At 37.4% G+C, this 27,097-nt stretch overlaps 4 protein-coding genes and 1 long non-coding RNA gene across 5 annotated transcripts; 4 read left to right on the forward strand and 1 right to left on the reverse strand.

The window, feature by feature from the left end:
* Window positions 1-3,330: 3,330 nt before the first annotated feature.
* pde6b (phosphodiesterase 6B, cGMP-specific, rod, beta) lies at window positions 3,331-12,463 on the forward strand. Its single transcript, XM_043220957.1, has 22 exons — window positions 3,331-4,657; window positions 5,823-5,975; window positions 6,293-6,382; window positions 6,473-6,613; window positions 6,721-6,795; window positions 7,004-7,068; window positions 7,149-7,215; window positions 7,301-7,348; window positions 7,429-7,578; window positions 7,683-7,826; window positions 7,898-7,963; window positions 8,189-8,335; window positions 8,428-8,535; window positions 8,858-8,967; window positions 9,058-9,145; window positions 9,227-9,327; window positions 9,538-9,645; window positions 9,750-9,813; window positions 9,890-9,964; window positions 10,048-10,131; window positions 10,245-10,398; window positions 10,965-12,463. The coding sequence occupies exons 1-22, from the start codon at window positions 4,187-4,189 to the stop codon at window positions 11,024-11,026; spliced, it is 2,571 nt and encodes an 856-aa protein (XP_043076892.1). The 5' UTR covers window positions 3,331-4,186; the 3' UTR covers window positions 11,027-12,463.
* Window positions 12,464-13,430: 967 nt separating this feature from the next.
* LOC122326230 lies at window positions 13,431-15,286 on the reverse strand. Its single transcript, XR_006247449.1, has 4 exons — window positions 15,153-15,286; window positions 14,496-14,550; window positions 14,287-14,385; window positions 13,431-13,544 (listed from the first exon to the last, which is right to left on the reverse strand). It is a non-coding gene; the product is annotated as an uncharacterized LOC122326230 (long non-coding RNA).
* A 1,155-nt stretch (window positions 15,287-16,441) lies between these two features.
* Window positions 16,442-17,543, forward strand: LOC122326134 (heat shock protein, alpha-crystallin-related, b11). Its single transcript, XM_043220824.1, has one exon. It carries the CDS (start codon window positions 16,558-16,560, stop codon window positions 17,173-17,175), a length of 618 nt encoding a protein of 205 aa, XP_043076759.1. The 5' UTR covers window positions 16,442-16,557; the 3' UTR covers window positions 17,176-17,543.
* Window positions 17,544-17,981: 438 nt separating this feature from the next.
* Window positions 17,982-23,065, forward strand: si:dkey-30k6.5 (zinc finger protein 708). Its single transcript, XM_043222026.1, has 4 exons — window positions 17,982-18,298; window positions 19,064-19,202; window positions 20,188-20,688; window positions 21,370-23,065. The coding sequence occupies exons 1-4, from the start codon at window positions 18,119-18,121 to the stop codon at window positions 22,815-22,817; spliced, it is 2,268 nt and encodes a 755-aa protein (XP_043077961.1). The 5' UTR covers window positions 17,982-18,118; the 3' UTR covers window positions 22,818-23,065.
* Window positions 23,066-23,397: 332 nt separating this feature from the next.
* On the forward strand, window positions 23,398-25,738 carry zgc:103482 (uncharacterized protein LOC450001 homolog). The gene is made up of 8 exons (XM_043222027.1): window positions 23,398-23,842; window positions 23,985-24,093; window positions 24,194-24,340; window positions 24,602-24,673; window positions 24,772-24,855; window positions 24,998-25,163; window positions 25,240-25,428; window positions 25,587-25,738. The coding sequence occupies exons 1-8, from the start codon at window positions 23,602-23,604 to the stop codon at window positions 25,629-25,631; spliced, it is 1,053 nt and encodes a 350-aa protein (XP_043077962.1). The 5' UTR covers window positions 23,398-23,601; the 3' UTR covers window positions 25,632-25,738.
* Window positions 25,739-27,097: the final 1,359 nt, after the last annotated feature.

The following is a 27,097-nucleotide window of genomic DNA, read 5'->3' on the forward strand; positions in this document are numbered from 1 at the left end:
TTTTAAAGGAGTACAGTACTGGTGTTCTATGAAAAGCGGGAATCGTAATTACGTAATTAAAGTCTTTACCTTATGAGATCATTACATAAAAGCAATGTATAGAACTGCATGATCTATTTCAGACGTATTCATTATGATGCTGTACAGGTTCCTAATCTACATTTATAATTTATAAAATAAAAATTGCATTATTATCTTTGATGGGATTCATTCATTCATTCATTTAAAAATTATTATATATGCAATTCATCCAGTATTCATTCAATTAGGTTTAAGTAATTAATCTGAGATTAATAACTGTTATCACAGTTTTCTTTGGAGATTTCATTCAGGAATCGTGAATTTCATTGTACAACAAAATTGAAGTAAATTCACATCTGTTTTGAAATAACCTGTTATGGATTGTCCCTGTAAGACTTTTCTGAGCTGTTCTTGGGACTAGTTCCCATAACATTAGTGGCCAACATTTGCTGAATTAGCAGTATTAGGATTGGTTGGCCACGGGTAACGTCACGTTACAGCACTGAGATCTGGCTCAGAAGTTATTGCGACCTCAAGGAACTTTGCTCTCAGGTGGGGTGATTCAGGAATCATATGTATTCATACAGGTGACAATATGCTTGGCAAGTGCCATTACATAATGCGTAATTAGTTCCTGTCTTGAGTAACTTTAATAGTGGCAGTGTTGTCATAGTTCCAATCCCAATCCATTTATTTAGATAATATATTGCTAACCGGGCTGACCTCTCTTGACACTCCAGACAGTGTTTATAGGTATATATTGGTAGGTGTACTCCACAGAGATTAGTACACTTCTTCTTTTAAGACCTTCCATTCTTTTTTTGGCCACAGCTTCTCAAGCTCTCAGCTATATATACTGTGTAAACAGATGACAAAGAAAACTATTTTTTAGTGTTTTTCCCTGGTTGTAGTTATTCTTATTCAGTGGAGTATATTTACTTTTCAGTGGGTTTCAAAACTATACAAAAAAGTCGATGAATAACTTTTAATTGTTGATGAATAAGTTAATGAATGAATAACTGAAAAGTCTGTGATAATTTAAACACGTTTATGTCCCAAAACTTGGGGGTTTTGTCTATACGGTTGAGATCATTGGTATCCGACAAATGTTTTTGGTATAATTATTCTTCAAACTATATGTATAAAAAAGAAAATAATTATGGTTTGAATCAACATGAGGCTAAGTAAATAATAAAATGTAAAATTTTATCAGCAGTGCTATAAAGTGCACTATTCGGCTTTAACAGTTGCCTCTACATTTTTTTTAGAAAGCATAGTCATATTTAATTAAACCTTTTTTAGAAAGCATGATCATATTCATTTAATAGCAAGCACCGCTTTTTTCGTAAAATTCTTCTGGTTCGTTTGGGGCGTTTGGAAATTTTCACACCTTTCTGTTTCCTTAAGCTTCAGCAGAAATGCATCTATGGCCCGCTTGTTTTGTTTGTCGTTCACGTGGACTTCACCCCATAAACCCTGATCGTAATCCCTCACATCCCCCAAGGTTTGCTCCAGGCCAACCCATGAAACTATTCAAACAAAGGCACTCCTTAGTGTGAGTTCATACACCAGTGCTGACCATGCACATGTTCCCATTGACTCTGATGCAGTAGATTAAGCTTGTTTTCTGGAATTACATCCATTGTTTCACGCTCCAGTTCAAAGAACGGGGTTTTTAACGCTAATAAAGCTTATGTATTTGATACACAAATCTGTTCTCCCCTCAAACTTACGGGTTATACTTTTTAGCAAGTAAACTGTAAAAAGTCAAACTTCAGGTCATGATACACGCTGTGAAAAGCAGTATGAAATAGTTAAGATTAATTGAGTCAAACCGTGCAACTTGTAAAAGCATTTGCATGTAAGGATCAGTGAGTTCACATGAGTTTGAATTAGAAATGACTGCGGTCTGCTGCACCCTTGTGGGTTTTGTGGGCAGTGACAAAAGCATTTAGACAATTACAAAAAAAAACAGAACCTTGAGCTCTTTTATTTACAAGGGATTAAAAATTAATTTGTTTTTGTTCTCATTAGGTTAATGTGCGTCTTCCTGAACAGAACACACTCAGATAAAAAGGTACAAAAGGTTCAAAAGGTTCACCTTTGTATTTTACTTATCCCTGAAGGTAGCATAATATATCTGCAAAATGATTTATTGCATTTTATGTTTACATACTCCATGTGTGTGCGCTTTGTATATTTATTATGAATATATAAATACACACATTATTTATTAAAATTATTTGTATATATATTTATCTTTATACTCACAGTTTATATTATATATAAAGATATTATATTTAAATCTATCAGGTGCATCTATTAGTGTACTAATTTTAACTTATAGGTACATATTTGTGTATTTTGAAAAGGTAGTTTTATTATTTTATTTAAAAGTTCAGAGCAGTGATTGATTCCTATCACTAGGTGGCACAGCAACAAAATAAAAACATAAAAAACACTACGGCTGGATTCAGATTCTGATCACTGCTCTTTCGTGGGTCAAGAAGTCACCCACAAAATCAAAAATTTCTTCACATGTCAAAGAATAAAAATACTTACATATTATCAGTTAAGTGTTTAAACAAACACGAACACATTACTGACATTTGTGCGAAGGAATCGTTTTTTCTTATCAGTACAAGTTGATTCCAGCTGCATTTTGTGTAACGGGTTCATGTAGTTACAGTCTTTGTGTATAAGCAACTGACATCTGCATACATTTGAATATTAATTATGTCATCACCAAAACAATAGAGACAGACCAGCACTCACAGATGCACGCAGGACCTTCCCTCAGCAGCCAAAGCCTTGACTTGTTTTTGTGCTCGTATGGAGCTATTAATATGCTGATTATCCTCATGACCTTTTGCTTAAGATGGATACGAGGCCTTTATATAGATATGAACTTTACCTAAACAAAAGGATTATAGGCATTTTATGATAAGACTCTTTATCGTATTTCCATCTAGGCCCGTATTCTGTATATTATAATTGTGTTCATAATTCATTAATTATGAACTCAATTGATCGATTATGTTTCGTTTTATTATTTTATTATTTTATTTTATATGTATAGAATTTGATACAGAATGGTGTTGCACATTGTGTAGCTTTATTCTATTCTATTGTATTCTGTTCTGTTTTTAGCTTTTTTTTGTTTTGTCTTTGATTTTTATGCTACTATAAAGTAAATATAGTGTTTGTAAATATCACACATTAATATAATACTGTATTGGTGTTCATAATATTGGCACCTAATGGCATATGAATCACATTTTCGCAAATTATGTTTATCTGCTATGGTCCCACTTTTTTGCTAATGGCTTTTAAGGTTATCCATGCTATACAAAATGGCAGCGTTATGGCAGTATTATTCTTTTAACAGAATTAAAATAAAATACAGATGTAATTACACTTTTTCGAGAATAGTTATGGATGCTGATAATATTTTCTTTTATGGCAGTTCAGGCACACTATTAATATGTCAGGTCATCCTTTGGTCTTATTTAATGACTGATTTTCACATGTACTCTACAATTGTTCTTTTTCCGATTTTTTTTAGGAAAGCACTTTCACTTGCTCTCATGGTTGCAGTCACATTGAGTAAGAAGACAACTGGGGTGCTGAGATAATCAGCTAGTGGCCTGGTTAAATAGGGCTTAGTAATGAGGAGTGTGTTTTTAATAAGAACTTAAAGAGCTTGTAGCGCAAAGGCCAGGCTTCAGGGAGAGGAGACATAGAGGAACAAAGCATATGATTGTGCATTAGCACTCACACACTTTATGATCGTATAGCTTTTCTTGTAAAACGGTCATTAGGAGCATCTCTTCTCTTTCCCTGGACACAGAGAGACTTCAGAGGAGGACGTGGTTCTCTTTCAGCTCTGGGCTCAGGCTTTGATGCAGATCACCTGATCAGTTTTACTAGAGCAGATCCTGATTCACCTTCAACACTATTAGGAAAACACCTTGCTGATGACAGTTAGATTGGACACGGGTTGCCCCTGCTGTGGCAGGCGTCTCATCTCACGGTTCTTCTCGGTTTCTCGACCATTTGAGGATTATATGCTGTAAATATTCCATTTTTGTCTTGAAACCTCATTTGAAATCTCATTCCTTGGCCGTCACCTGCCAGTGCTGAGACTGAGGCAGAAGATCCCAAGATGAGTGTCAAAAAGGAAGACGTGGAGAAGTTTCTGGATGGAAATCCAGATTTTGCCAGGAGCTATTTTGACAAAAAGCTCAAACCTGGGGCCGTGGCCTCCATCATGCGAATACCAGAGTCTAAAGTGGATATGGACAGTTTTAAGGACATATGCTCGATAGAGGAGGGAGCGATATTCTACGATCTCATTACAGACATGCAGGAGAACGTCAATATGGAGAAGGTGATTTTTAAGATTCTGAAGCGAATCAGTGCTCTGATCCACGCCGACAGATGTAGCCTGTTCATGTATCGACAGAGGAACGGCATCGCTGAGCTGGCTACACGTCTCTTCAACGTGAATGAAAACTCTGAGCTGGACGATTGCGTTGTGCCTCCAGACTCGGAGATCGTCTTTCCTCTGGACATCGGTATAGTAGGATACGTGGCTCAAACCAAGAAGCCAATCAATGTGAAGGATGTTACACAGGTACAAAAGAAAACACTGCTTTTAAAAACTTGATTGAGAAAGACTAGTTAACTGTTATACATTATTAGACTCCAGGTATGGTCATATTTTGAGGCTTGGCAAATCCTCTTGACATAATCCATTTATTTCAATATGCCATGACCCATGTCCAGCACGAAGGATTATTTCATTTACGCAGTGACCAAATCTTGTCTGAGTAGTTAAATTACAGATTTTTTTTAGTTTAATCACTTGTACAATTCGTCTTGTTAAAAAAGGACGAAAAACAACAAGCTTCCATTTACATTAGTATTTACAGCTGCATTAGTTTGCATGCGCCAATAATGAAAAATGTTGTAAAACTTAATTTTTTAGTGTCCTTGTTACACATAGTAACAATAAAGTATGCATTTATTACATTATAATTACATGTAAACCCAAACCCTAATGCTTAGCATAAAGCAAGTACATATCGTTAAAAGAATAGTTCAACCAAAAATGAAAATTCTGTCATCATTTACTCACCCTCGAATAGTTCCAAATCTGTATGAATTTCTTTGTTCTGCAAAGCACAAAGGAAAAAAGTTTGTTTGGGTCACCATTGACTTCCAAAGTAGGAGAAAAAATACTATGGTAGTAAGTGGTGATCCAAAACAGCCTGGTTACAAACTTCAAAATATCTTCCTTTGTGTTCAGCAGAACACATGAAGCATTTAATAATCTTAGTTAATGATAATGTCAACTTTTACAAATACATTATTAAAATTAAAGTTGTATCTGTTAATATTATTTAATGGACTTGCACTAACATAAACTGACAATAATAGTTATTAACTAACAAAGATTACTAAATATCGCAACAAATTATTTCTCATTGTTACTAAATGTTAGTTAATGCATTAACTAATAATATCTAATGGGATCTTTTTGTTAGGTGCTATTGGCAATAATTAATTGATCTATAAATTCCACAGTTAAAAGTAAATTGTAAATATTTCTTTAAAGGTGTTATTTTGTCATCTATCTCATCTGTGATGAGATATCGTACTGCATTAACATCAAAAAGATACATATTTTTTTCAGTTTGACCCTACACCAAATGGCAGGTGTTACGAAGTGATCAAAAATTGTGTGTGTAGACGGTGTGTGTATTGTGTGTGACAAACTGACTTTGCTTTCATTGTAGGACAGTCACTTCAGCTCATTCGTTGATGAACTTACTGAATACACCACAAACAATATGTTGGCGGCACCCATCATGAATGGAAAGGACGTCGTAGCCGTCATCATGGCAGTCAACAAGACTACTGGACCCCATTTCACAGATGAAGATGAGGATGTGAGTGTCTGTTTGCTGTTTCTGTCCACTGCTATTAATAATGTAGTCTACAGTGGCCTCAAAGCCAGTAAAATAGCACTAGCACAACTTTAAAGATTGTTTTTGTATCACAAGTAGAATTTTAAATGAGTATTTCAATACTTATGTGAACACATTTTAACTGGTGTGTCAACGCTATTTAGAATAAGGCTTACATATTTTTATAAAATGTTGAAATTGGAACGTAAAGACATATTTGGTTTTTAAAGGCACAATAAAGCATACCTGTCATCATTATTTTCTTAAAATTTAATACAAATGATTTTCTTTTGTTAAAGCTTTTTTTAAAGTATCTAAAGGTTGGCTCTCTGAACCTGAAGATTTTTCATCTGAGCTACCTTCATAACTGCGAAACACGAAAAGGACAGGTCAGTCTGCGTAACGGGTGACAGACTTGTAAAGCTGAACTAAAAAAAGCGTCGATATTTATGTGCGTTTTTCATATATCTCACTCATAGCTGCTGTTGTGGTCAGCTAACAAGGTGTTTGAAGAGCTCACAGACATTGAACGACAGTTTCACAAAGCTTTGTACACAGTACGAGCCTATCTCAACTGTGACAGGTACTCTGTGGGCCTACTGGACATGACCAAGGAAAAGGTACGTCAATCACTATAATTGCTTGAAAGGAACAGAGACTTCATGCTTAATTTAGAGGCTGTCCTTTCCCTTTCTAAGACTGAGCCGGTGGTTTTATTCTCTCGCAGGAGTTCTTTGATATTTGGCCTGTGTTGATGGGAGAGCAGGCACCCTATTCTGGCCCAGTCACTCCAGATGGAAGAGTAAGCTGCATTATTAATATTTAAGTTATCCAAAAATCTAAATTAACGTTTATATTTCAAATTCACCATTCACTTCTGTTATATACAACAGAGCAGCTTTGCTAGATTACTTCTTTTTTTCTGAAAGAAAGTCATATCGATTTGGAATTACATTATTAATGTCTCTAAAATGTTTATAAAATCTATTTTGTATCTTTTATTTACTTAGGAAATCATTTTCTACAAGGTTATCGATTATATTTTGCACGGAAAAGAAGACATCAAGGTCATACCGTAAGTTTTTCTTTTTTCCTCCTAGTAGCAAACGTTTTATATCCAGGAGTGCATTATAAAAGCACAATTTTTCTTCACAGAAATCCACCGGCAGATCATTGGGCTTTGGCTAGTGGATTACCTACATATGTAGCGGAGAGCGGATTTGTAAGTGACTTTGACAATAAAGTACGGGTGATTTTTCATATATGTACCTCCACATGAATTTATTGTTTTCTGTTGTGCATTCAAGATCTGCAACATCATGAATGCAGCAGCAGATGAAACGTTCGAATTTCAGGTATTTTTGTAATTATCTAAAACGTGTCTAATGGTCGAAGGTCCCTCGACTTGCAGTCATAAGACTTTGGGTTTCTGTAGACGGAACCGTTGGATAGCAGTGGATGGACCATCAAGAATGTGCTGTCCCTCCCAATTGTCAACAAAAAAGAAGAAATTGTGGGCGTTGCAACTTTCTACAACAGGAAGGATGGCAAACCATTTGATGACCATGACGAACAACTCATGGAGGTACGGTTGACAGACTGATTGGTAGCATTAAAGAGGACAATCATTTAGAGAATACAAAAACCAATCACTGGTTGACTTGGAATAATGAGTTGCTGTCTTGACAGGCTTTGACACAGTTTCTGGGCTGGTCGGCCCTCAACACAGACACCTATGACAAAATGAACAAGCTGGAGAACAGGAAAGACATTGCCCAGGACATGGTGCTGTACCATGTCAAGTGTCGAGATGATGAGATTCAAAACATCCTTGTAAGTTTATACTTTTGAGTTGCAAATTTGATTTTGTTATTTTATCTTATAACTGTTTATTTTTATTCTAGAAAACAAGAGAATATTTTGACAGAGAACCAAGAGACTGTGAGGAGGAAGAGCTTTTGGAGATACTGGTAAACTGAACAGATTTTTAGTTAAACATATTTGAATCGCAGGTTGATGTTAAACTTCTCGGAGAGATAGGATAAAGAAAGATACCTTTAATAGGAACCCATTAGAGGATAAACATTTCAGATGCTTTGCAAATTACGCCGTTTCAGCTGTTAATGGATTCTTAAAATGATACATATTTCTCAAAAGTTTATGCACTGACTTGCTTTGTGTTATTTTTCATGCAGAAAAAAGAGCTGCCTGGCCCGAAGAAGTTTGAAATCTACGAATTCCGTTTCTCAGACTTTGACTGCACTGAACTGGATCTTGTAACATGCGGGATCCAGATGTACTATGAAGTCGGAGTGGTTAAAAAGTTCCAGGTCCCTCAGGAGGTAAAACTGCTTGGTTGCGATGGTGAAGGCACCTGATTTGTGTCATGAACTATCATGAAATTCCTTCAAATCGGCTGTCATCTTTTAATTAGGTTTTGGTGAGATTCATGTACTCAGTCAGCAAAGGCTACAGAAGAATCACCTACCACAACTGGCGCCATGGCTTCAATGTTGGGCAAACCATGTTCACTTTACTCACGGTATGCTCAGCTCTTAATTTTCCTTTTTAAATCTATTATTTTGTTATTATTTTTTTATGTTTTATTTCTTTCATGGAAATTCAAAGCATGATGTTACTCTACATTTCAAGTTATAGAATTACATGTTGAGGGTCCAAACTAAATGTTCGTTGTTGATTTAAGTATAAAACAGGATTTCAAACATAATGATTGTTTCCAAACACGTTTGTTTAATCCAGTTTTAAACGAACAGATTTTTTGTGTTTTTGTTGTGCATTACACATTTTTTATGCACATAATAAAAATCATAACGAGAATGATTTTTTTTTTTTTATGGAGCCAGACAGGAAAACTGAAGCGGTATTACACAGATTTGGAGGTGATGGCCATGATCACTGCCGGCTTCTTGCATGATATTGACCACAGAGGAACAAATAATCTCTACCAAGTGAAGTCAGTAAATACCACTACTATTTCTACTAGTACTTCTACTATTATTGATTCTACCCCTTGATAATAACCAACCCCAAACTTTGTGGCCAGGTCCCAAAATCCTCTAGCAAAGCTGCATGGATCATCCATTCTAGAGAGGCATCACTTGGAATTTGGCAAATTCTTGTTAGGCGACGAGGTATAAGCAAACTATCCATATTGTAAGCTTGCACGTTAATTTGTTGTTATGTTAATCCTAACACATTTTTTTTTTTCTCAGTCATTAAACATCTTCCAAAACCTCAACAGAAGACAAACGGAGCATGTCTTCCACCTCATTGACATTGCCATTATTGCAACTGATCTTGCCTTGTACTTCAAGTAAGTTTCTACCATATATCATAATGAAAATACAACCTTTACTTGTCACTGTGTTATTTCAAACTCATATGCAGTAGTTTTTTTTGAGCAGTCATTTAGTTGTTTTCCATAAAGTGGCCATTTAAAGAAGTAAAACTTGTGTAATGTAAAGCTAAAATGTAAAGGCAAAATTTTTGTTTTAAATCTTGTCTTTTTAATTCTTCCTCAAAGAAAGAGAACGATGTTTCAGAAAATTGTGGATCTCTCGGAGACATACGAAGAACAGAAAAAATGGGTGGACTTCATGTCTCTTGAAACGACAAGGAAAGAAATTGTAATGTAAGTGTGTCCATTTATAACTACGATGGCATGTTAGCATAACGCATCTCTTAAAAAATAACCATGTTGTGCTTTATGTGTTTTTATATTTAATAATCGGCCAGGGCCATGATGATGACCGCATGTGACCTCTCAGCTATCACAAAACCATGGGAGGTGCAGAGCAAGGTAAGAGATGTCAAATGAAGAAGAACTACAGTTCTGTTTCTCAGCAATGTACAAAGTGTAATTCTTCCCATCCTAGGTTGCCCTCTCTGTAGCAGCTGAGTTCTGGGAGCAGGGTGATCTTGAGAGGACTGTTCTCGAGCAACAACCTATCGTAAGTACAGTACCCCAATCTAATATCGGTGGTTGGGCTGCTTGGAAAAAAAAAGTTCATGTGGTACCTCTCTTTTCATCTAGCCCATGATGGACAGGAACAAAGCCGCAGAGCTGCCAAAGCTTCAGTGCGGTTTTATCGACTTTGTCTGTACTTTTGTCTACAAGGTACCTCTATGAATGATAATTGTTGTTTCGAGAAATGAATGTTTTACAAACAAAATGAGAATGTTTTGACCATTAAGATGAATTTGCAATGATTCCCTCTTTGCTTCTGGCAGGAATTCTCTCGTTTTCACCCGGAGATCCAGCCAATGTATGATGGCATTCTGAACAACCGGAAGCATTGGAAAGAGAGGCAGGAAGAATATGAGGCAAAACTAAAGGCAATGGAGGAGGCGGTCAAGGCCAGACAGGAAGCAGCTACCAAAAATGGTTTGAATCTTAGTCTTTTGTTTAAACTTCTATTCATCTATATTCATATTTGTACTGAATTAAAAAAAAACACTAGTCAGACCCTCATTTTCAGGTTGATGTTTGACAAAAACTATACGTGTGGGGTTGTTAAGGTTTTTTGAAAGGTGTTTTTAAAAGTCAAGGCTTTTTCTATTTTTAAATGTAATTCATTTCCGTGATGGCACAGCAAACTGTTCTGCAGCCATTACTTCAGTGCTGCGTGATCCTTCAGAAATCATTTTAATATGCTGATTTGCTTGAAATGTTCAAGAAACATTTTTCTTTTATTATTATTTTTTGTAACATAAATTGCTTTACCGTCACTTTGATGAATTTGATTTATCCTTCCGGCAGAATAAAAGGCAAAAAACAGACATTTTAAACGTATCGTTTATAAATCTTCAATGAACTTTATTTGTCATCAAAAAGCCCATACACAAACTACAACAGCCAGCTATAAGAGAGCGTCCACATCCTGTAAGCTATGATATAACACGTTTCTTAAATTCAGATTGTTTGTTTGTTTCTGTGTGCTTTCTCTATAGCTGCAAACTCCAACAGCACCAGTGGATCGGGATCAGGATCCAAGACCTGCTCCATCTGCTAGAGAAAACACAACAAGGGCAAGGCAGCTTGGGATGTAACCTAGCCTCTAAGTAGTACATCACATCAAGATCACACTTAGGATCCTCAAGAATCTGATCAGGAGTGAGTGGGAAAACGCTATCAAACACACGTATCGGATCTTGTCTACAGTTAGCATTACCGTTTCCTTCGGGTCATAGTGTTTAAGCATTTTCATTGAATGGTAATCGGTTTCAATTAAGCACAATGTACTACAAGAAAATGTAGGTTTTTTTTATCCATGATGTTTTTTCCAAGGATTTTAGTATCACCTAGGGTTTAATTTAGCTACTCAGTGGTGATCAGCCGCTGTTTAAAATCAAGCAGGTTCATGACAAGTTTAATCGAGGAATCCAAAAAATACGTACGATACATTGTCGTAATAGCAAAATAACCTTTTCTGTTTTGTAACTGCAATAATGTTGTCACCTCTCACTGCATATCAAAAAAACAAAGGCCATTATATGTGATGTAATTTTTTCCCTCTAAAAATAATACTAAATGTACAGCCGAAAGCTAGCTTTCAGGTCGCTAAATGTGACAAGGTAAGTGCGCAGTAAGATATAGCTTCTAGTAAGCCAGACGGCAGAGTACAGTGGTTGTCAGAAGGTATAAAGTTAGGGTTGTTTTTATAGTTTGAGTTTCCTTCACTTAAGCCGACAGGTAATACGCAATTGTCCTTCAGGCTTATTTACATCAAGTGCTGTCATGGGTGTGTTTTACCGAGCAATGTCCCGTTACTCAGTGTCTCTGCTGCTGGGACATGCGTTCAAAGAGAAAACTGATTCCAGTGGCCTTGATACCATTCATCTGTTCTCAGCTGACCCGTCATCACACTGAACTTCAGGAAGTTTCAAGTTATTGAACTCATTTAAGTCCTTCAATTCACGAACGTATTCCACTTCAGGCAATTCCGTTCTTCCTACTTCTGACTTCTTTGTAGGAAGTCTCTCTTTCACTGGTTGTCTGTAAACCATCAGTTGTGAATCGAATTGTGTAAATATACGAAATTATTTGTAAATCTTACGAGGTACGATTTTACATAGCGTTAAAGTAAATACCACTAAGGTGTGTTTTAGCGCACTTAATTTTACGAGCTTGTTACACAAAGCTGCTGCTTCTGTTTCAGATTATCATAAAGGTTTAATTTAAGTAGCGAAGGTTCGGGCGGTAGCAACTAAATCGGATGTTTAAATCAATTTATCGGTGAGGGCCCAATTATAAGACTTTTTGAATTTGACACAAATGCGATTTACTTGCAGAGCAAGTTTCATCATTTTTGAGACCGATTTAATTATTTTGATTCATCATTAAATAAGATGCTGTCAAACTATCAAAAATACGGTACCGAATATGGGTGATTCCAATTAAATTGGTAAACATTTTAAGCTTCACTTCTGTATGCTCAATACAATGACAATTAAAGCATATATTTTTATGAACTGTGTGGGGTTTTTTTAGTATTTAGATCGACTATTTTAAATCAATCATGTTCTTTTATACTTTCCATTTATTAAAGAATCCTGCAAAAATACATAAAAAAAATATTTATACTAATATTAATAAGAATTGGTTCTTGAGCACCAAATCAGATTATCAGAATGATTTCTAGAAGATCTGTATAACACTGAAGAAGTAAATTTTACCTGCATCAAGTATTTTACACTATATTTTTAAACAAATAAATACAGCAGATAAGACTTTTATCAAAAAAAGAATATTAATTTGGGACTCTTCAAAACTACGATGGATTTGATTCTCCTCAAACATCTGCTCAATGACTCACTTGATAAGAAAGCCTCTTATCCCATGAGAACTATCAGCAGTTTCCACCCTTCCCTTCCTAGATAACTAGGTCTGCAAAGGTTATCTGAACATCCCTACATTTCCCAATAAATCCTCTGACAATACTCTTACAAGACTTTCGGTATTTTTGTCATGAGTTTGGGGTTTTTAGATAAACTCTGAAAACTGTATAAATGAGGGAAAGCAGAGATTCAAAACAAGTATTTGTCTTGCTGATTGAAATAGTTAATGAAGTGTAGCACGGCAGCTAAGTAGCTGCAAAGCATTTGTGCAAAATCAGCACTTGTGCTGTATTGGCTTGACCTAAATCCTGGGATTTATGCTAAACCGTGTCGGGTTATACAACCGCCCTCCCTCTATAAACGTCACCACGGCGAGGCAGAAAAGACAAACCGGTCTGGAACACATTCTCAGAGAATGATCTTGGCTTGTCAGATGCGCTTAGAGCATGTAAATATAATCCGGGCAAAATTAAAATGTTCTTTTCTTGCTGAAAAGGTATGCAAACGCCCCTCTGATGCATATTATCCATCTCAATTACCTGAATAACGGCAATGAGAAAAAAAGAAAACATACATGAATATTTTTACCTTCTGTCTTTATTGAAAATAAAATAAAGTTTATTGTGATTCATTTCGTTTGGTGCTGGAATGGATACATCATGGGCGTTTACTTCAGAATGGTGTCAGAGTTTGCTGTGGAGATAAAAAAAAAAAAAAAAAAGAGATAGCAGTGAAATAATTTTACATTTGGAAATATTTGTGTTAAAGTAACACCCTGCATCACTACTTAATGTGAATAGAATGAACTTTGATAACTTTCTCTACATTGTAAACTGTTGAAATTAGTGTCAAACGATTAATCGAATCTAAAACAAAGGTTTTGGTTTACATAATATATGCGTACTGTTTATTTATGATGTATATATAAATTCACACGTAATATATATTTTTTGAAAATATTTACATATTAAATTCAATATATAAACAACATATTTTTCTTAAATGTATACATGTATGAGTTTGTATTTATATGTACTGTGCACATTTATTATGTGTGTATATCTGCATATATTGTGTAAACAAAAACTTTGTTTAGTGCTTGACAGCACTAGTTGAAATACATCCCTTGAAATTCCTTTCCATAAATAACACATCTTTCAGTTTGTTTCACTAAATATTTTCATTGTACAACTTCAAACCCAAAGTTAAACTGGCTTGCTACATCATGAGATCCTGTTAATACATCACAACATAAAAAAAGAGACTAATTTCAGCGTTACTGTATCTACCCTCAATTGTTTCATATAAAGCCTCTGTTTAGAGACAGAAAGGTAAAACACCACCACCATCTGTAACATCGTCGGACACATTTTGTTATGTTTTAAACTTGTTAATTGTAGAATACTGTATATACAGACAGAGAAGGGTTTCAGACCTTCAGAAAGCTGTTTGTAAATACGTTCTTGCTCTTCCCTGAGTTTCTTCTCTTCCTCCTCAATCCTTCTTTCTTCAGCAGCAATGGGCTTCAGATAATCTGGTGAGCAGATTGATTGGCAAAACACCACAGAAACACAAGTAAACGAGGCAGAAATACACCCCAATACAAAATATAACAGAGTTAAACTAAAATAAATCCACACTCACCGTATCTCTGCTTCCCATAAACTAATCCAATTAGCAAAGCTGACCATCTTGCCGTCTGAAATCAGAAAAAGAAACCTGCTGGTTCACGGACGACTCTCACATTTTACAAATCCACTTCTTTACTAAATATCACTAAAAAAAATATTCTATACGAGAATGTACAGTTGCTGTGAAGATTAGGTCAACGTTTTGGACAACAGCGTGCAAAGCGCAGTCTGTCAATGGGTGCTTGGCGTAATATTAATCATATATAGTCGGCTTTGAAACGAAATGTTTTCAAATATACAGCTTTTACATAGTAAGTATACACTGTGTGTAACCACCTTGGAACCACCTTAGAGACTACTAGGACTAACTTTAGTTACACTTTTATCAATTCACCACAGGACAGTCTACAAGTTTAGTCAATAACCCTTACTCACATCTGACAGGTCATCGCTGTTTTCTATGCATCACGTCATTATACTGACCTTGCGGCGTTGTAGACATGCTAGCTGGCTAACACCATTAGCTCATACGCCGGCTACGCTAAGCTAACACATTAGCGAGCTATTTGCTGAGGATAAATGAAGGTCGCTGATATAAGCTAACGAGAACAGAACACGTTAATGAATATGAAACACGATTTGAGAGTCGTGTTCCTAATAGAAGCTGTACCTTGATAAGCGGGGAGACCTGAACGGGAGGAATCATGTTGAAACGGAGCTCTTCAGGAGGAAGTGGACTCCTAGCTGCTATGATTGGATTCTCCCTGACGTTACTGTCAGTAGTACACAGTACATGCCCATCAGCTTTTGTGACTGCTTTTCAATGTTTTTAAATATTATAATAATAAGTAAAACAAACAAATAAAAAAGAGTTACATTTTTAGAAGTTACATTAAATACATTTATATATATATATATATATATATATATATATATATATATATATATATATATATATATATATATATATATATATATATATATATATTCCCACACCGTTCCTCAATATATATTTATTTACTAATGACATTTTCTTTCAGCATTTTTATTAATTATTTATTTAGGTAAATATTCCATACACTCTCTCAGTTAAAATGGAGTATTAATTATTTAGGATATTTAGTATGTTTGTTCATTATTTTTAATAATCAGTTCACTTTTAAAGTAGGCTACAATTATTCCAAACAGTCAGTAAGTTTTTACGTAGTTATTTATTTTGTTCATTTTCGTTCAGATGTATCATGTAATGCCATTAAAAACAACTGTGTAAACCTTTGAAACCAAACTATAATTACAAAACCTTAGACAAGACAGTTGTGGTTACGGGCTACTGAAGTTGAATTCCATCATACTTTCTAAATAAATATTTGATATCAGTGATGATTTTTTTTTTTTTTTTTTTTTTTTTTTTTTGATGATTTATTAGTGATGACGTGATGTTTTCATTTATATCCACAGATACTACGCCTCCACCTGAGTTAAACTAGTTTCTTCCCTTTGAGTCTATTTCAGGAGGTGACATGTCCAGAGGCACTGCCAGCACAGGTGTCAGGTTCAGAAACCTGCGAGATCAGAAAGCATGTCGGAACGCATGTATGTTAAATTTAAACACAGCAGACGGAATCTGACACACAAAGGAAACATGCTCTCCGATGTGACATTGAAATATTTCTCACAGTAACCATGATTAAGTAAGATTTTATTCTCAGTATGTTGTGTTGCTATATGCTAGGAAAACCTTGTATCATCCTCTCGCATTAATCTCTTCCCTTAATAGAAAGTTATGCAGACCCATTAGAGTGCCGGAGTGGCCACTGGAAATAGAACAATGATGTGCATCTCTGGTATTTAACAGATGGATCACAAAAATAAGGCCGACTTGTTTTGGAACATGACAGCAAGTGCTCGGTCATAGCAGCTCTCGGACAGGCTGACACACACACACTGCTGTGCTAATAGAGGAGTGTTACTGGAATGTTCCGAGGCAGCGTATAAAAGCCTTAGGTCTTGTTCACTGGGACAGAAGCACAGAAGAACTTCGACCAGCTCAACGCAGCACTGAAAATCCACCAAAGATGCTCTGCCCAAGCACATTTCAGCCTCACCTCAGCCCATTCGCGGACTTCCACTGGCCAGTGCGCAGCCTGTGGCCAGAGACCAGACCTCTGTTCTTTCAGATCGAGAAAGAAATGATGAGACACATGCAGGAGATGAGGCACAACCTGGAGTTCATGGAACGTCTGCACCAGAGGATTTTCGACGAGATCGACCACGTTTCACCTATGACGGCTTTCAAACCCATCTCATTCCAGCTCGGGAAAGAAGGAAGCCGGTATGCGCTGACGCTAGATACAAAGGATTTCACTCCGGAGGAGCTGTCTGTCAAACAAGTGGGCAGGAAGTTGCGGGTGAGCGGCAAGACAGAGAAGAAGCAGGACGATGGGAAAGGATCGTTCTCGTACAGATGCCAAGAGTTCAGACAGGAGTTTGACCTTCCTGAAGGGGTGAATCCTGAGATGGTGACCTGCTCTTTAGATAATGGCCAGCTACAGATACAAGCACCCAAAGAAGCCGGTGCTGTGAGCAACGAGAGAGTGATTCCCATTACATATACTCCTGCTGTGAAAAGTTCTGGTCCTCAGAGCCCTCAACCTGAGAGCCAAGCAGCTGAGCCAGAGGCTACAGATAACTGAACTTTGCCTCTATCAATACAATTAAACCCCCATTGGAACAAATGACTCTATGGAACATTCATATTTGGATTGAACTTGCAAAATTGTAAAATAATAAAATTTGTCAGAGATGATTATTGGTCCTACATTTTGTGGAATTGTATTAACATTTTGTTCATTTGATTTGTGAATCATATTTTTCAATATTTGCTTTTGTTCAATTTTATCACAGTTCTCGACAAAAATATAATTTTGTGTATATATCCAATGAATTAAATAAAGGCCATGTTTATGTAATTTGCCAGATTTGCACAAAATTACTATTCAATTGGTAACTGTATTTGTATTTATTTATTCACTAACTGATTTAATAAATTAATCTCCTTTTTTGTTCTTGCCATTTTATTTATTTGCATACATCCTCGCAATTCACAAGTTCTTTGAAATCACGAATGATGCTAAATAGCTCTCTTATGTTTTTGTTCACACAAAAATTTTAATTTAGAAAGTTAAAAAATGCTTTGTACGTTAAAAATACATTTTCTTATGAGACACAGATTTTTGTGTCACAGTGATTTCTAAACGGCATTAAAAAAAAAAGTTATCGTGTTATCAGAAATATCAATATTTATCTCTTTGACATGGTCACCAATTTATATTCCTTATACTTCCAGTAGGTTACAGAAGCAATGAAAGCAGACCTTTGACCTGAAAATAGTAAACTCCCTCCCTTTCTTAGTCACACAGGAATTACTAATCACTCCAAACCTCTAGGTGGCGGTACTGCTACATCAATACATTCTCCATTCTAAATTTTTGTTATAGAAAAAAAATCCTTCCGCTTGTCCACCAGCCACTAATGAGCGAATGGCTAGCTAGTGTACTTTTTAAACCTACAGTTTTGTGTGTGATGAGGTAGTAAGCATATTTTTGGAAGGAAGGTGCCGAGTGATCATCCCCGAGCATGACGGCAGTCATTCACGAGTTACTGTCCTCCGTTATGGGGGTGTTAGTTGAAAGTGTCGTGTCGGAGTTGAGCAAACATCTCTCTGACTTCACGACTGTCTTGTCTGAGGAGTGGAAGCGCAACAAGGGGACCGCAGTGAACAAAAACAGACTTAAACAGGCCAATCAAGCCAAAACTGTAAGTTCTAGAGTAGAGGAACTAATGCAGCGTCCATTCCTGTTCGTAACACGCTTCTAAATGTTTGTCGACAGTTGTTTGCATCGTTTTAACAACTGCCTCGAGTGCAAAGAATTCAGAAGTGCCTATTGCATGTCATTATATTATAAACATAACGAACCTGCTAACCCTGGAACCGCCCTCTTATTTCCAAACAAGCCGTTGTTGATGTTTATCCATGATTTGTGTAACGTTGTTTTAGATCCCCATTTGTTCTTAAACGCGGTTCGTATTGATTCGAACAGATTATCACTTTTTTAGACACAAATCTGAGCAGTTTTACATCTGGTCATGACAGACATACGAAAACGTATCATGTAAAGAATCAGCTATTCCCGAAATGATGTGTTTTTTATGTAATGTACCCAGTTAATTAACTTCTCACCTTTATGTCCAAAACAAACAACAGCAAAACAAACTAGCTGTATGTGTTTGTCAAGATTTGAGTCTCACAACAATCTCCAGAAATTGTAAAGAAATAGTTAGCCCTTTTCCTCCTGATAGTAGGTGACTGATAGTAGTCTCAGTTGGCGATTTATGTAGTACATGTGGCATTATTTTCATATCTGTCGGTGTTAACCTATTTTGAGTGGTAGTTCACATTTTGGGATGGGGGTAATGGGAACAGGAGACCACACTTAAGCAGTTAAACGCTGAATTTGGTTATAATTAAACCTGCTTTGGCATACAGGAAATTGTAATATGTGATTGCTTTATGTGTTTCAGAAGGAGTTTGCTGATTTCATGGAGCTGTTGAGTAAAGCCACAGTAGAGACGATGGTGAAACTGATTCACGATCGCATCTCAGCCCAAGTACTGGATGCTACAGCAAAGTGTCAGCTCTTAAAACAGGATAAGCTAAATGGTACGTCTTTATGCTCAATCACCAACTTGAATACAAACCTGAGCGGCGGCACATTTGGCGCGTGTAAAGGAATAGTTCACTCCAAAATAAAAAAAAAAAAGCATTACTAAATTGTTTCTAAACCCGTATGAGTTTCTTTCTTCTGCTGAGCACAAAAGAGGGTATTTTGAATAATGTGGGTAACAAAACGTCCTTAGTGGGGTTTTTTTTCCCATACTGTGGGAGTTAATGGGAACCAGCAACCGTTTGGTCATCAACATTCTTCAAAATATCTGCTATTATGTTCAACAGAAGAAAGAAACTCACTCCGTTTGGAACAGGTGATAAATATTTGATAAATATTTTGGTCTAGTTTGATGATAATTCATGCAGGGTTTCTTCAGGTCCTCAACAGATCTTAAAAGGTTTCAAATAAGAGCAGAACGTCTTTAAAGTCATGAAATTGTGATATTAAATGTTTTTAATTAGATGCATTGCAAAAAAAGGTCCTCTGTTTTATTTGCCAATACAAATATCTGAAATATTTAATTGAAATGCAAATGTAAAATAAGGTCTTATAAAATTGAGTTTTCAAAATGTTAATGCTGTATATGGAAACTTGTTTTACCTTTTAAGTAGATTTTTCTGAGCCCATTGACAGATATTTATTTTTCTCTTCCTCGTGTCATTTCAGCATTTTTTTGATTTCTGTCATTTTTATACCTCTCAATTAACATATCTGTAGACAAGACTTGTGTTGGGAAACTGATCAGAAAACCATTATTTTTTCTTTTGCAAATAAATGAAAAAGTAACTGAGATCAACAGAAGTTGGTTTTTTTAACTTCACCCCATATACCATTACCTTTAGTTTATTCCTTATTATTTTTATTATTATTATTATATTGTGTATTTGTTTATATTGTGAATTTAAGATTTTCAATATCACATTTAAAAACAAACACAAACAAAACTTTTTTTCTTTTATTATTATTATATTCTCACAGAGGATCAAACGGCCACATCTGAGCCTGAAAATAATCTGCTTCTCGATCCTGAACCGAACGAGGATCATGAAATGGAATCCGAACATCATGAAAACTCTGCGCAAGACGCAAATGCTCAGCACCATCAGCTGTCATCTGCACCCACCGATGTTTTGGCAAGCAGTTTAAGCTTGAGCGAGAGCCAGCCTTCCACAAGCACGAACGTAGCTGCTGAGGAGAGACAGGGGCCATTCATTTGTGAGTCCTGCGGAGTATCTTTCAATGACGCGGCCCTGTTAAACATTCACAATGCTTTACACAAAGACAGACCTTTCAATTGTCTGACATGTGGGAATACTTTCAAAATGATGAAGTGCTTGATGAAACACCAGAGATTTCACTCAGCTCCGGATTTGAGTATCGAGTTCGAAGCCACTCTGAATGAAGAAGAATTCATTGTGCAGCTCGAAACCTGCGATGCGGTCAATGCATCCCTGGAAACACTAGAGGTCACCACACAAGGTAAGGCACGATTTCACACGCAGCACTTAGAAATGTTTCTCTGTATACTGACACAGATCTGAACTGAAATAATGAATAAATAATCATAACCATTGAAATGGTCTGTAGCATTTTAAAATGTTATGCCCATGAAGGCTGCATTTAGTGTAAGGAAAGTTTTTATTTTTTATGATGTTAAAAATGGTCAATATGTTTTTGAAAACTTTTTTTTCCGTAGGATTTTTGATAAATAAAAAGTAAAAAAAAACGGCATTATTTATAAAAAAAAAAAAAAAATAATATTTATATATATATATATATATATACATATATATATATTTTATATATATATATATATATATATATATATATATATATTCTTGTATATATTATTAATGTAATTATATAGGCCAATTTATATATATGGTCTTATTAAATGAAAGTATAAATTTCGATATAAATAAATAAAAACACACTGACCCTAAACTTGTAAATAGCAGTGTATGTAAAATTGTCATGTACATGATTTTATTTATTTAAAAAGTCTTTTTATTGTTGTTTTGTAAATTGCAATGAGTGAAAAATGACTGGGTTCACCCATAATAAACAATATTTTTTATTTAAAAAAAAAAATTATAATGATTTTAATGAATTTTTTCAGTGCGTTTCTCTTAAACATTCTCTGTGTTCTTCTCCTTACAGAAATTCTCCAAAGTGACTTGGACAACGAAGACGTATCTTGTGCCGTTTTGGAAAACAGTCAGTACGCGACGGAAACGCTCGTGCAAGGTTTAAATATTACCATCGAAAACACAGACAGCCCCACACCTAACACAGATACAGTAAAGCAGTCCAACGACGGTATGTTCCGGTGCAAAACGTGCGGGAAGTGTTTTGAGCTGCGGTGGAAGTTCATCAACCACGTCCGGGCTCATGTGAAACATTACAAATGTTCGCATTGCGACAAGCGCTTTACGATGAGAAGCTGCCTCATCAGACACGCGGCGACGCACACCGGAGCCCAGCTATTCAAATGCGATATATGCTCCAAGTCTTTCGTGTTTCAGGCCTCCCTGGAAAAGCACAAGCGCCTTCACACGGCGGAAAAGACGGTGACCTGTTCGAACTGTCAGAAAGTGTTTCCCGGCAAGCGTTCGTTCGGCAGGCACCGATGCAAAGCGGTCGAAACGCTCTACAACTGTCCCGTGTGCGACAAGCGGTTCAAAATCAAACAAAACATGCTCGACCACCAAACGCTGCACACCGGCGAGAAGCCCTACTGCTGCGAGATATGCGGCGCTTTTTACAGCTGCGAGCGGTATTTGAAAAACCACCAGAAGAGCCACGTCGAGAAAACCTACGACTATCCGTGCGAGCTCTGCGATAAACGCTTCAGCGCTCGCAAGCATTTGCAGGCGCACATGCTCGTGCACACGAGGGAAAAGCGGTACGCGTGCGATGTTTGCGATAAAAAGTTCGCCACCTCTGGAAACCTCAACAGACACAAAGCCGGCCACACGGGAGTGAAGCTGTACGGCTGCCCCGTGTGTTTGAAAAGGTACACCACGGCGTACGCCCTGAAGATGCACATGCACAAACACACCTCGAGCAAACCGTTTCTTTGCGACGTTTGCGGTAAGGGGTTTACCAGTTCGGACTACATGAAAAGGCACAAGCGAATCATTCACGCGGGAAGAAGGGACTGCGTTTGCTCCATCTGCAATAAGGCCTTCATATTCCCCAGCTCTCTTAATCAGCACATGCTCGTGCACACCGGGGAGAAGCATCACGAGCGACTGGTCAGTCCTTTGTTGAAGAAGTTCAGTTGCGATCACTGCCAAAAGAAGTTCTACTCGCAAGCCGCTCTCACGGTGCACCAGAGGGTCCACACGAAAGAAAAGCCGTATAGTTGCGAGGTTTGTGGGAAGAGGTTCGGGTATTCCAGCAGTATTCAGATGCACATGAGAATCCACACGGGGGAGAGACCTTTCGGGTGCGATGTTTGCGGTAAGACGTTCAATCAGGCCGTGCATCTGAGGACCCACCAGCGCGTGCACACCGGTCTCAAGTCGTTCAGCTGTGAGAGCTGCGGGAAGAAGTTTGTGGATCTTAGAAACCTTAAACAACATAAATGTAAATACGCCATGTAAGTCGCAAGACCAAAGGTTACGCTGAATTTAACACCGCGTCTTTTTGTTCAGGGACGTTTGAAATAGTTTCTGTAATGCACAGCATTATGTTCATAGCTGAGGTTCTGTAGTCTTTTTTGGCAAGCTGAATGAAATAAAGAGTTTGTATGCTTCGGTATTTTTAATTGTGTATACAATTATATTTTCAAACCAAGAATGGGAATCAATGATTGTGTGTGACTGTAATAAAAACAACTGGAAGAACCATGTATTTTTTCCCCAATAACTATATTATTAAATTATCTATCTATCTATCTATCTATCTATCTATCTATCAAAACTTTATGTGCATATCAGACCGCTATATCTTGAAACGTTTTAGTAGAACAAGAACGTAATACACATCTGCAAAAGGAATGTAAACAAGTTGCACTTTATAATAATATCAGATTAACAGTTTTAGTCTGGTTCACATCTAGTCGTAAAACAGGACATACAGTTATTTTTACTAATATAATAATAGTAGAACGTACGTGATTAATATTAATGAGCTCGTTCTGGAAGCTAAGTTGACTTCCGGGGCGGGGACTAATTGCTTACATATGAACCTGAGTTCAATTAACTGAACATCACGTCTGACTACTGCTTTAATTTGTGCTCACAAGCTAGGTTTCGATCTTTGGGCACAGTTTAAGGCCTTCACTTTTTCTCTTTGGGAGATAAACAGAGTTTAGTTTGGCTGTATTTGTAGTTCTTCCATGACAGCAACTCGATTGTTTGATTTCCATCGCAATAATCGATCAAAATGAAGGAGCTAGTAGAGGAGATGCCTGACGAGGGCTACGGGTGCGCCGTTGCTAATCGTTTCGGCCAGCTGCTGGACGACGAATCCGACCCTTTCGACATCTTATACGCGGCGGGGATTGAAAAGAAACCGAAGAAGAAGAAAGACGAGCCAAAGAAAACCTCAACCACGACTAAATCTGGAAAGAAAGAGTCTCAGAGGGACAGGAAAATCGTTCTTCCAGCAGTCGGAGGTGGACAAGGTAAGTGAAGGATGTGTTAATTTTATTCGACGCAACAAACTTTTGTTAAATTATCGACTATTTTTTAATTAACCGTTGGAAGACATCGAGTTTAAATGCAAAGGGGCCCTGTTTGTGGCGTGTGTTTGGTCCGAATTTCTAGGCCAAGTCCGTCTTGCGCGCGGAGAAGTTGAGGAGCGAATAGAGAGACGCGTGACCTTTGAGCGCAAGTTCAGCGATGCTGAAACCCCTCTCAGTTTCTCCGTCGAGAGGTAAGCGTCTCTAATTACGTGTTAACAAATGTCTTTATTTTTTATTCATCTTCCTGAATTTATTTTGCACGCCACTCGATCCGTCTTCATATGCGCGTAGGCCTGTGGATGTGCTGGACAGGCCTGTCAGAGGAAGAGGTACAGGAAGAGGACGAGGAGCCCGAGGCCCAGGATATCCGAGATCCAGTGATGGATTTGACCAGAGGGGAAAGAGAGAGTTTGAGAGACACAGTGGCAGTGACCGAACGTGAGCTGGGACTCATTACTCTCATGTTAAAAGTCTTATGAAGTTTTTATTTTTGGGTGTCTCGGGAGTTATTTACAAATATTGTTAAACACACCCATACAGAAGTAAACATGACATGGAAATATTAAATGACCCTTTAATATCTGAAAATATATATAAATATTATTTTTGTGTAATCAGTTGAAAGTTTGAAGAATTGAACTTTTACAATATTTTATGCATGTAGTCATCTGATAAATTAAGAAACTCCCTTAAAATCAGGAGTGTCCGTTCAGAAGAGAAGCGCAGCGGCAGTGGATCTCGCAACTGGGGCTCGATGAGAGACCATATGAGGTGACGTTTTCTTCTTTTTCAGAATGGAATTTATTTTTTATGTCTCACTTTGCCCTCTCCATTTTTATAATGGTTGTCGCTTTCCTTTTGTCCTGTAGTGAAATTGAAGAGGGGTCACCTAGCGAAGAGGTCGTTGAAAACGAGGAGACCCAAGAGGCGGTCGAGACTGATGGAGAAACCAGGTCAGTTTCTCACAGCTGCAGGAAATATCTTGTAACGTATATGAAGCTTGACAGTGAATATGGTTATTTGCTGACTTTATGAATTCGAGCTTCCTTTTATAGTTCGTAAATGGATGTAAATGTGCAATTGCTCCTCTTTCAGACCATCTGAGACAGAGGAAGTGATTGAGGTTGCCCTAGAGATGACACTGGATGAGTGGAAAGCCCTGCAGGAGCAAAGCAGGCCAAAGGTAGAGCTGAATATCCGTAAAGCAGATACCTCTGTGCCGTCGAAGGCCGTGGTCATCCATAAGTCCAAATTCCTGGAGGTGAGGGCTCTCGTTCATAGCGCTTGGAGCCTGTTGGATACAAATTCATCCTAAAAGCCGTTGGTTCTTGTTCTAGAAACATCACAATGGCTTGGATGAGGAGGATGTGGTTTTCCGCCGCCCAGCCAATGACATCACCCGTCAGCTGGAGATCAACTTTGGCAGCCTGGCTCGGCCTTCTCGTGGTGGGAGAGGAGGACGAGGCGGTCGCGGCCGTGGGGCTCCATCCATGCCATCCCAAAGATCTCCTCAAAAACTCGAATCCGTAAGTTAGTTGTTGGTTGCGTCATAATTTGCTCATGCCTAGACAACGCGGTCCTGTGAAGTGCAATAGTTTGAGGCACTTTTGCAAGCCACATCGACTGTGTGAGAAACGCTGCCTGTGGCGGTTGGAGGCTAAATCGTGTTTTGGCATTTCCTAAGGCTCCAAATCCAGATGATCCGGAAGATTTCCCTGCACTGGCCTAGAGCTCCTCTGGAGGTAGAGAGCGAGGATCAAATGTTCTGCAAACCATGTTGGTAACTGAGTTGGGCGATGTGCACTTAAAATGAAAAATAAAGAATGCATAAAGTTGGTTCTTTGCAGTTACTGCAGTCATCTTGTGTGTAGTTCGGTAACTCTTGCACTTGTTTGGATATGCTACTTTTTAAAAGGATGGAGCAGTCGTTTGTTCTAAAATAAAGCATGGTGTTAAAGGCATGCTGAGTGAATTTATTTTTATTTTTTCCCTAAATACATTAAGCATATTAAAATGTAGACTTGTGTTTCTGCAATTACTTCATTAGCCGGAAGAGTTATGGGGCGCTAGCAAGGTGAAGAGTGACTTTGAACTGAAATGTAAGTTTCTGTAATACAAATTAAACTCTGGTATCTCACCACTTGCATAGATTTGAGTAATTAAAAATGCTGTTCTTTAGAATTTAGGGGTCTGCAAACATCCCTTTTATAGATGGGGCACGATGCTATTTTGAAGATTTTATGCTAGAATCCTGATTTGTTAGTTTCCACAAATCTGAAGCAACATAACTGCGTGTTTCTTGTGAATCGCATCATGTGACCCTGAAGACTGGAGTGATGGCTGCTGGAAATTCAACTTGGTCATTATGGAGAAATATAAACTTTTAAGATATTAAAATCAAATGCACAACTGTGCTGTTGCCATACTGAGTAAATGGAAAGTCTTTAATATTTTGCTCAAAGCTCCAAGAACCCTAGACATCTGAATGGGATGTATGCCTACATATATAAACATGGTGGTAAAGATGCATGAGTTTACAGTAGAAGTACAAATATTTAAAACCGTAAATTAGTGTACCCATTTGATCTCAGCTTATTTTTAGTGCAGTGCCTTGCTCCACCACCAGGTGGCATAATACCCCAGAGAATAAGTGAAATCTGACTCTCGTGCCCCTGCTGGCAGCAGGATGTCCATTTGTACTTCTACACTATTTCTCGTGAGCAGTGGTGAGTCTTGAAGTAAAACGGGATCATTGATCCTGCGCTCCCTCCCGCTGTTTGAAAAATGTTACTTTCTTTAAAAAAAAGTTCTGATGTCAGGAAAAACTACTGCTTGTTTTATTTTTTGCGGGTAGACAAGTTTCCTTGAAGCCCACAGTGCTTTGGCTGGTGATGGAATGTCACACTGCTAGTCATACAGTGAAGGGAAATTACATTTACAATGGGCTGTTTCCTCCAGCTCTACGTGTATCGCTATAGATTTTTGGCAGTTTGCTAGACAATGCTGCCAATCTCGCTGAAAAGAACCGCAGAGCTCTGTCCTGCGAGCCTGGCAGCAGTGAAATCTGGAATCAGATCCCTCGATGAGGAAATGGACAGTGGTGAGAGAACCTCACATCTGCTGAAATCAATTTTTTTTAGCTCCGCTGTCCCTCCTGATTGCGCTGACTCTCTTATCTTTAAGCTATAAGAGTCT

This window comes from Puntigrus tetrazona, chromosome 21 (assembly GCF_018831695.1).
Source record: "Puntigrus tetrazona isolate hp1 chromosome 21, ASM1883169v1, whole genome shotgun sequence".
NCBI classification, from domain to species: domain Eukaryota; kingdom Metazoa; phylum Chordata; class Actinopteri; order Cypriniformes; family Cyprinidae; genus Puntigrus; species Puntigrus tetrazona.

Bases quoted from the DNA above. Each gene is read 5' to 3' on its own strand.
- pde6b (XM_043220957.1), top strand. From the start codon at position 4,187: ATGAGTGTCAAAAAGGAAGACGTGGAGAAGTTTCTGGATGGAAATCCA. The intron at 8,968-9,057 runs GTCAGTAAATAC...CTTTGTGGCCAG, and splicing joins AATAATCTCTACCAAGTGAA to GTCCCAAAATCCTCTAGCAA. The intron at 10,399-10,964 runs GTTTGAATCTTA...CTTTCTCTATAG, and splicing joins GGAAGCAGCTACCAAAAATG to CTGCAAACTCCAACAGCACC.
- LOC122326134 (XM_043220824.1), top strand. From the start codon at position 16,558: ATGCTCTGCCCAAGCACATTTCAGCCTCACCTCAGCCCATTCGCGGAC.
- si:dkey-30k6.5 (XM_043222026.1), top strand. From the start codon at position 18,119: ATGACGGCAGTCATTCACGAGTTACTGTCCTCCGTTATGGGGGTGTTA. The intron at 19,203-20,187 runs GTACGTCTTTAT...ATATTCTCACAG, and splicing joins AAAACAGGATAAGCTAAATG to AGGATCAAACGGCCACATCT. The intron at 20,689-21,369 runs GTAAGGCACGAT...TTCTCCTTACAG, and splicing joins ACTAGAGGTCACCACACAAG to AAATTCTCCAAAGTGACTTG.
- zgc:103482 (XM_043222027.1), top strand. From the start codon at position 23,602: ATGAAGGAGCTAGTAGAGGAGATGCCTGACGAGGGCTACGGGTGCGCC. The intron at 24,341-24,601 runs GTGAGCTGGGAC...CCTTAAAATCAG, and splicing joins CACAGTGGCAGTGACCGAAC to GAGTGTCCGTTCAGAAGAGA. The intron at 24,856-24,997 runs GTCAGTTTCTCA...CTCCTCTTTCAG, and splicing joins GAGACTGATGGAGAAACCAG to ACCATCTGAGACAGAGGAAG.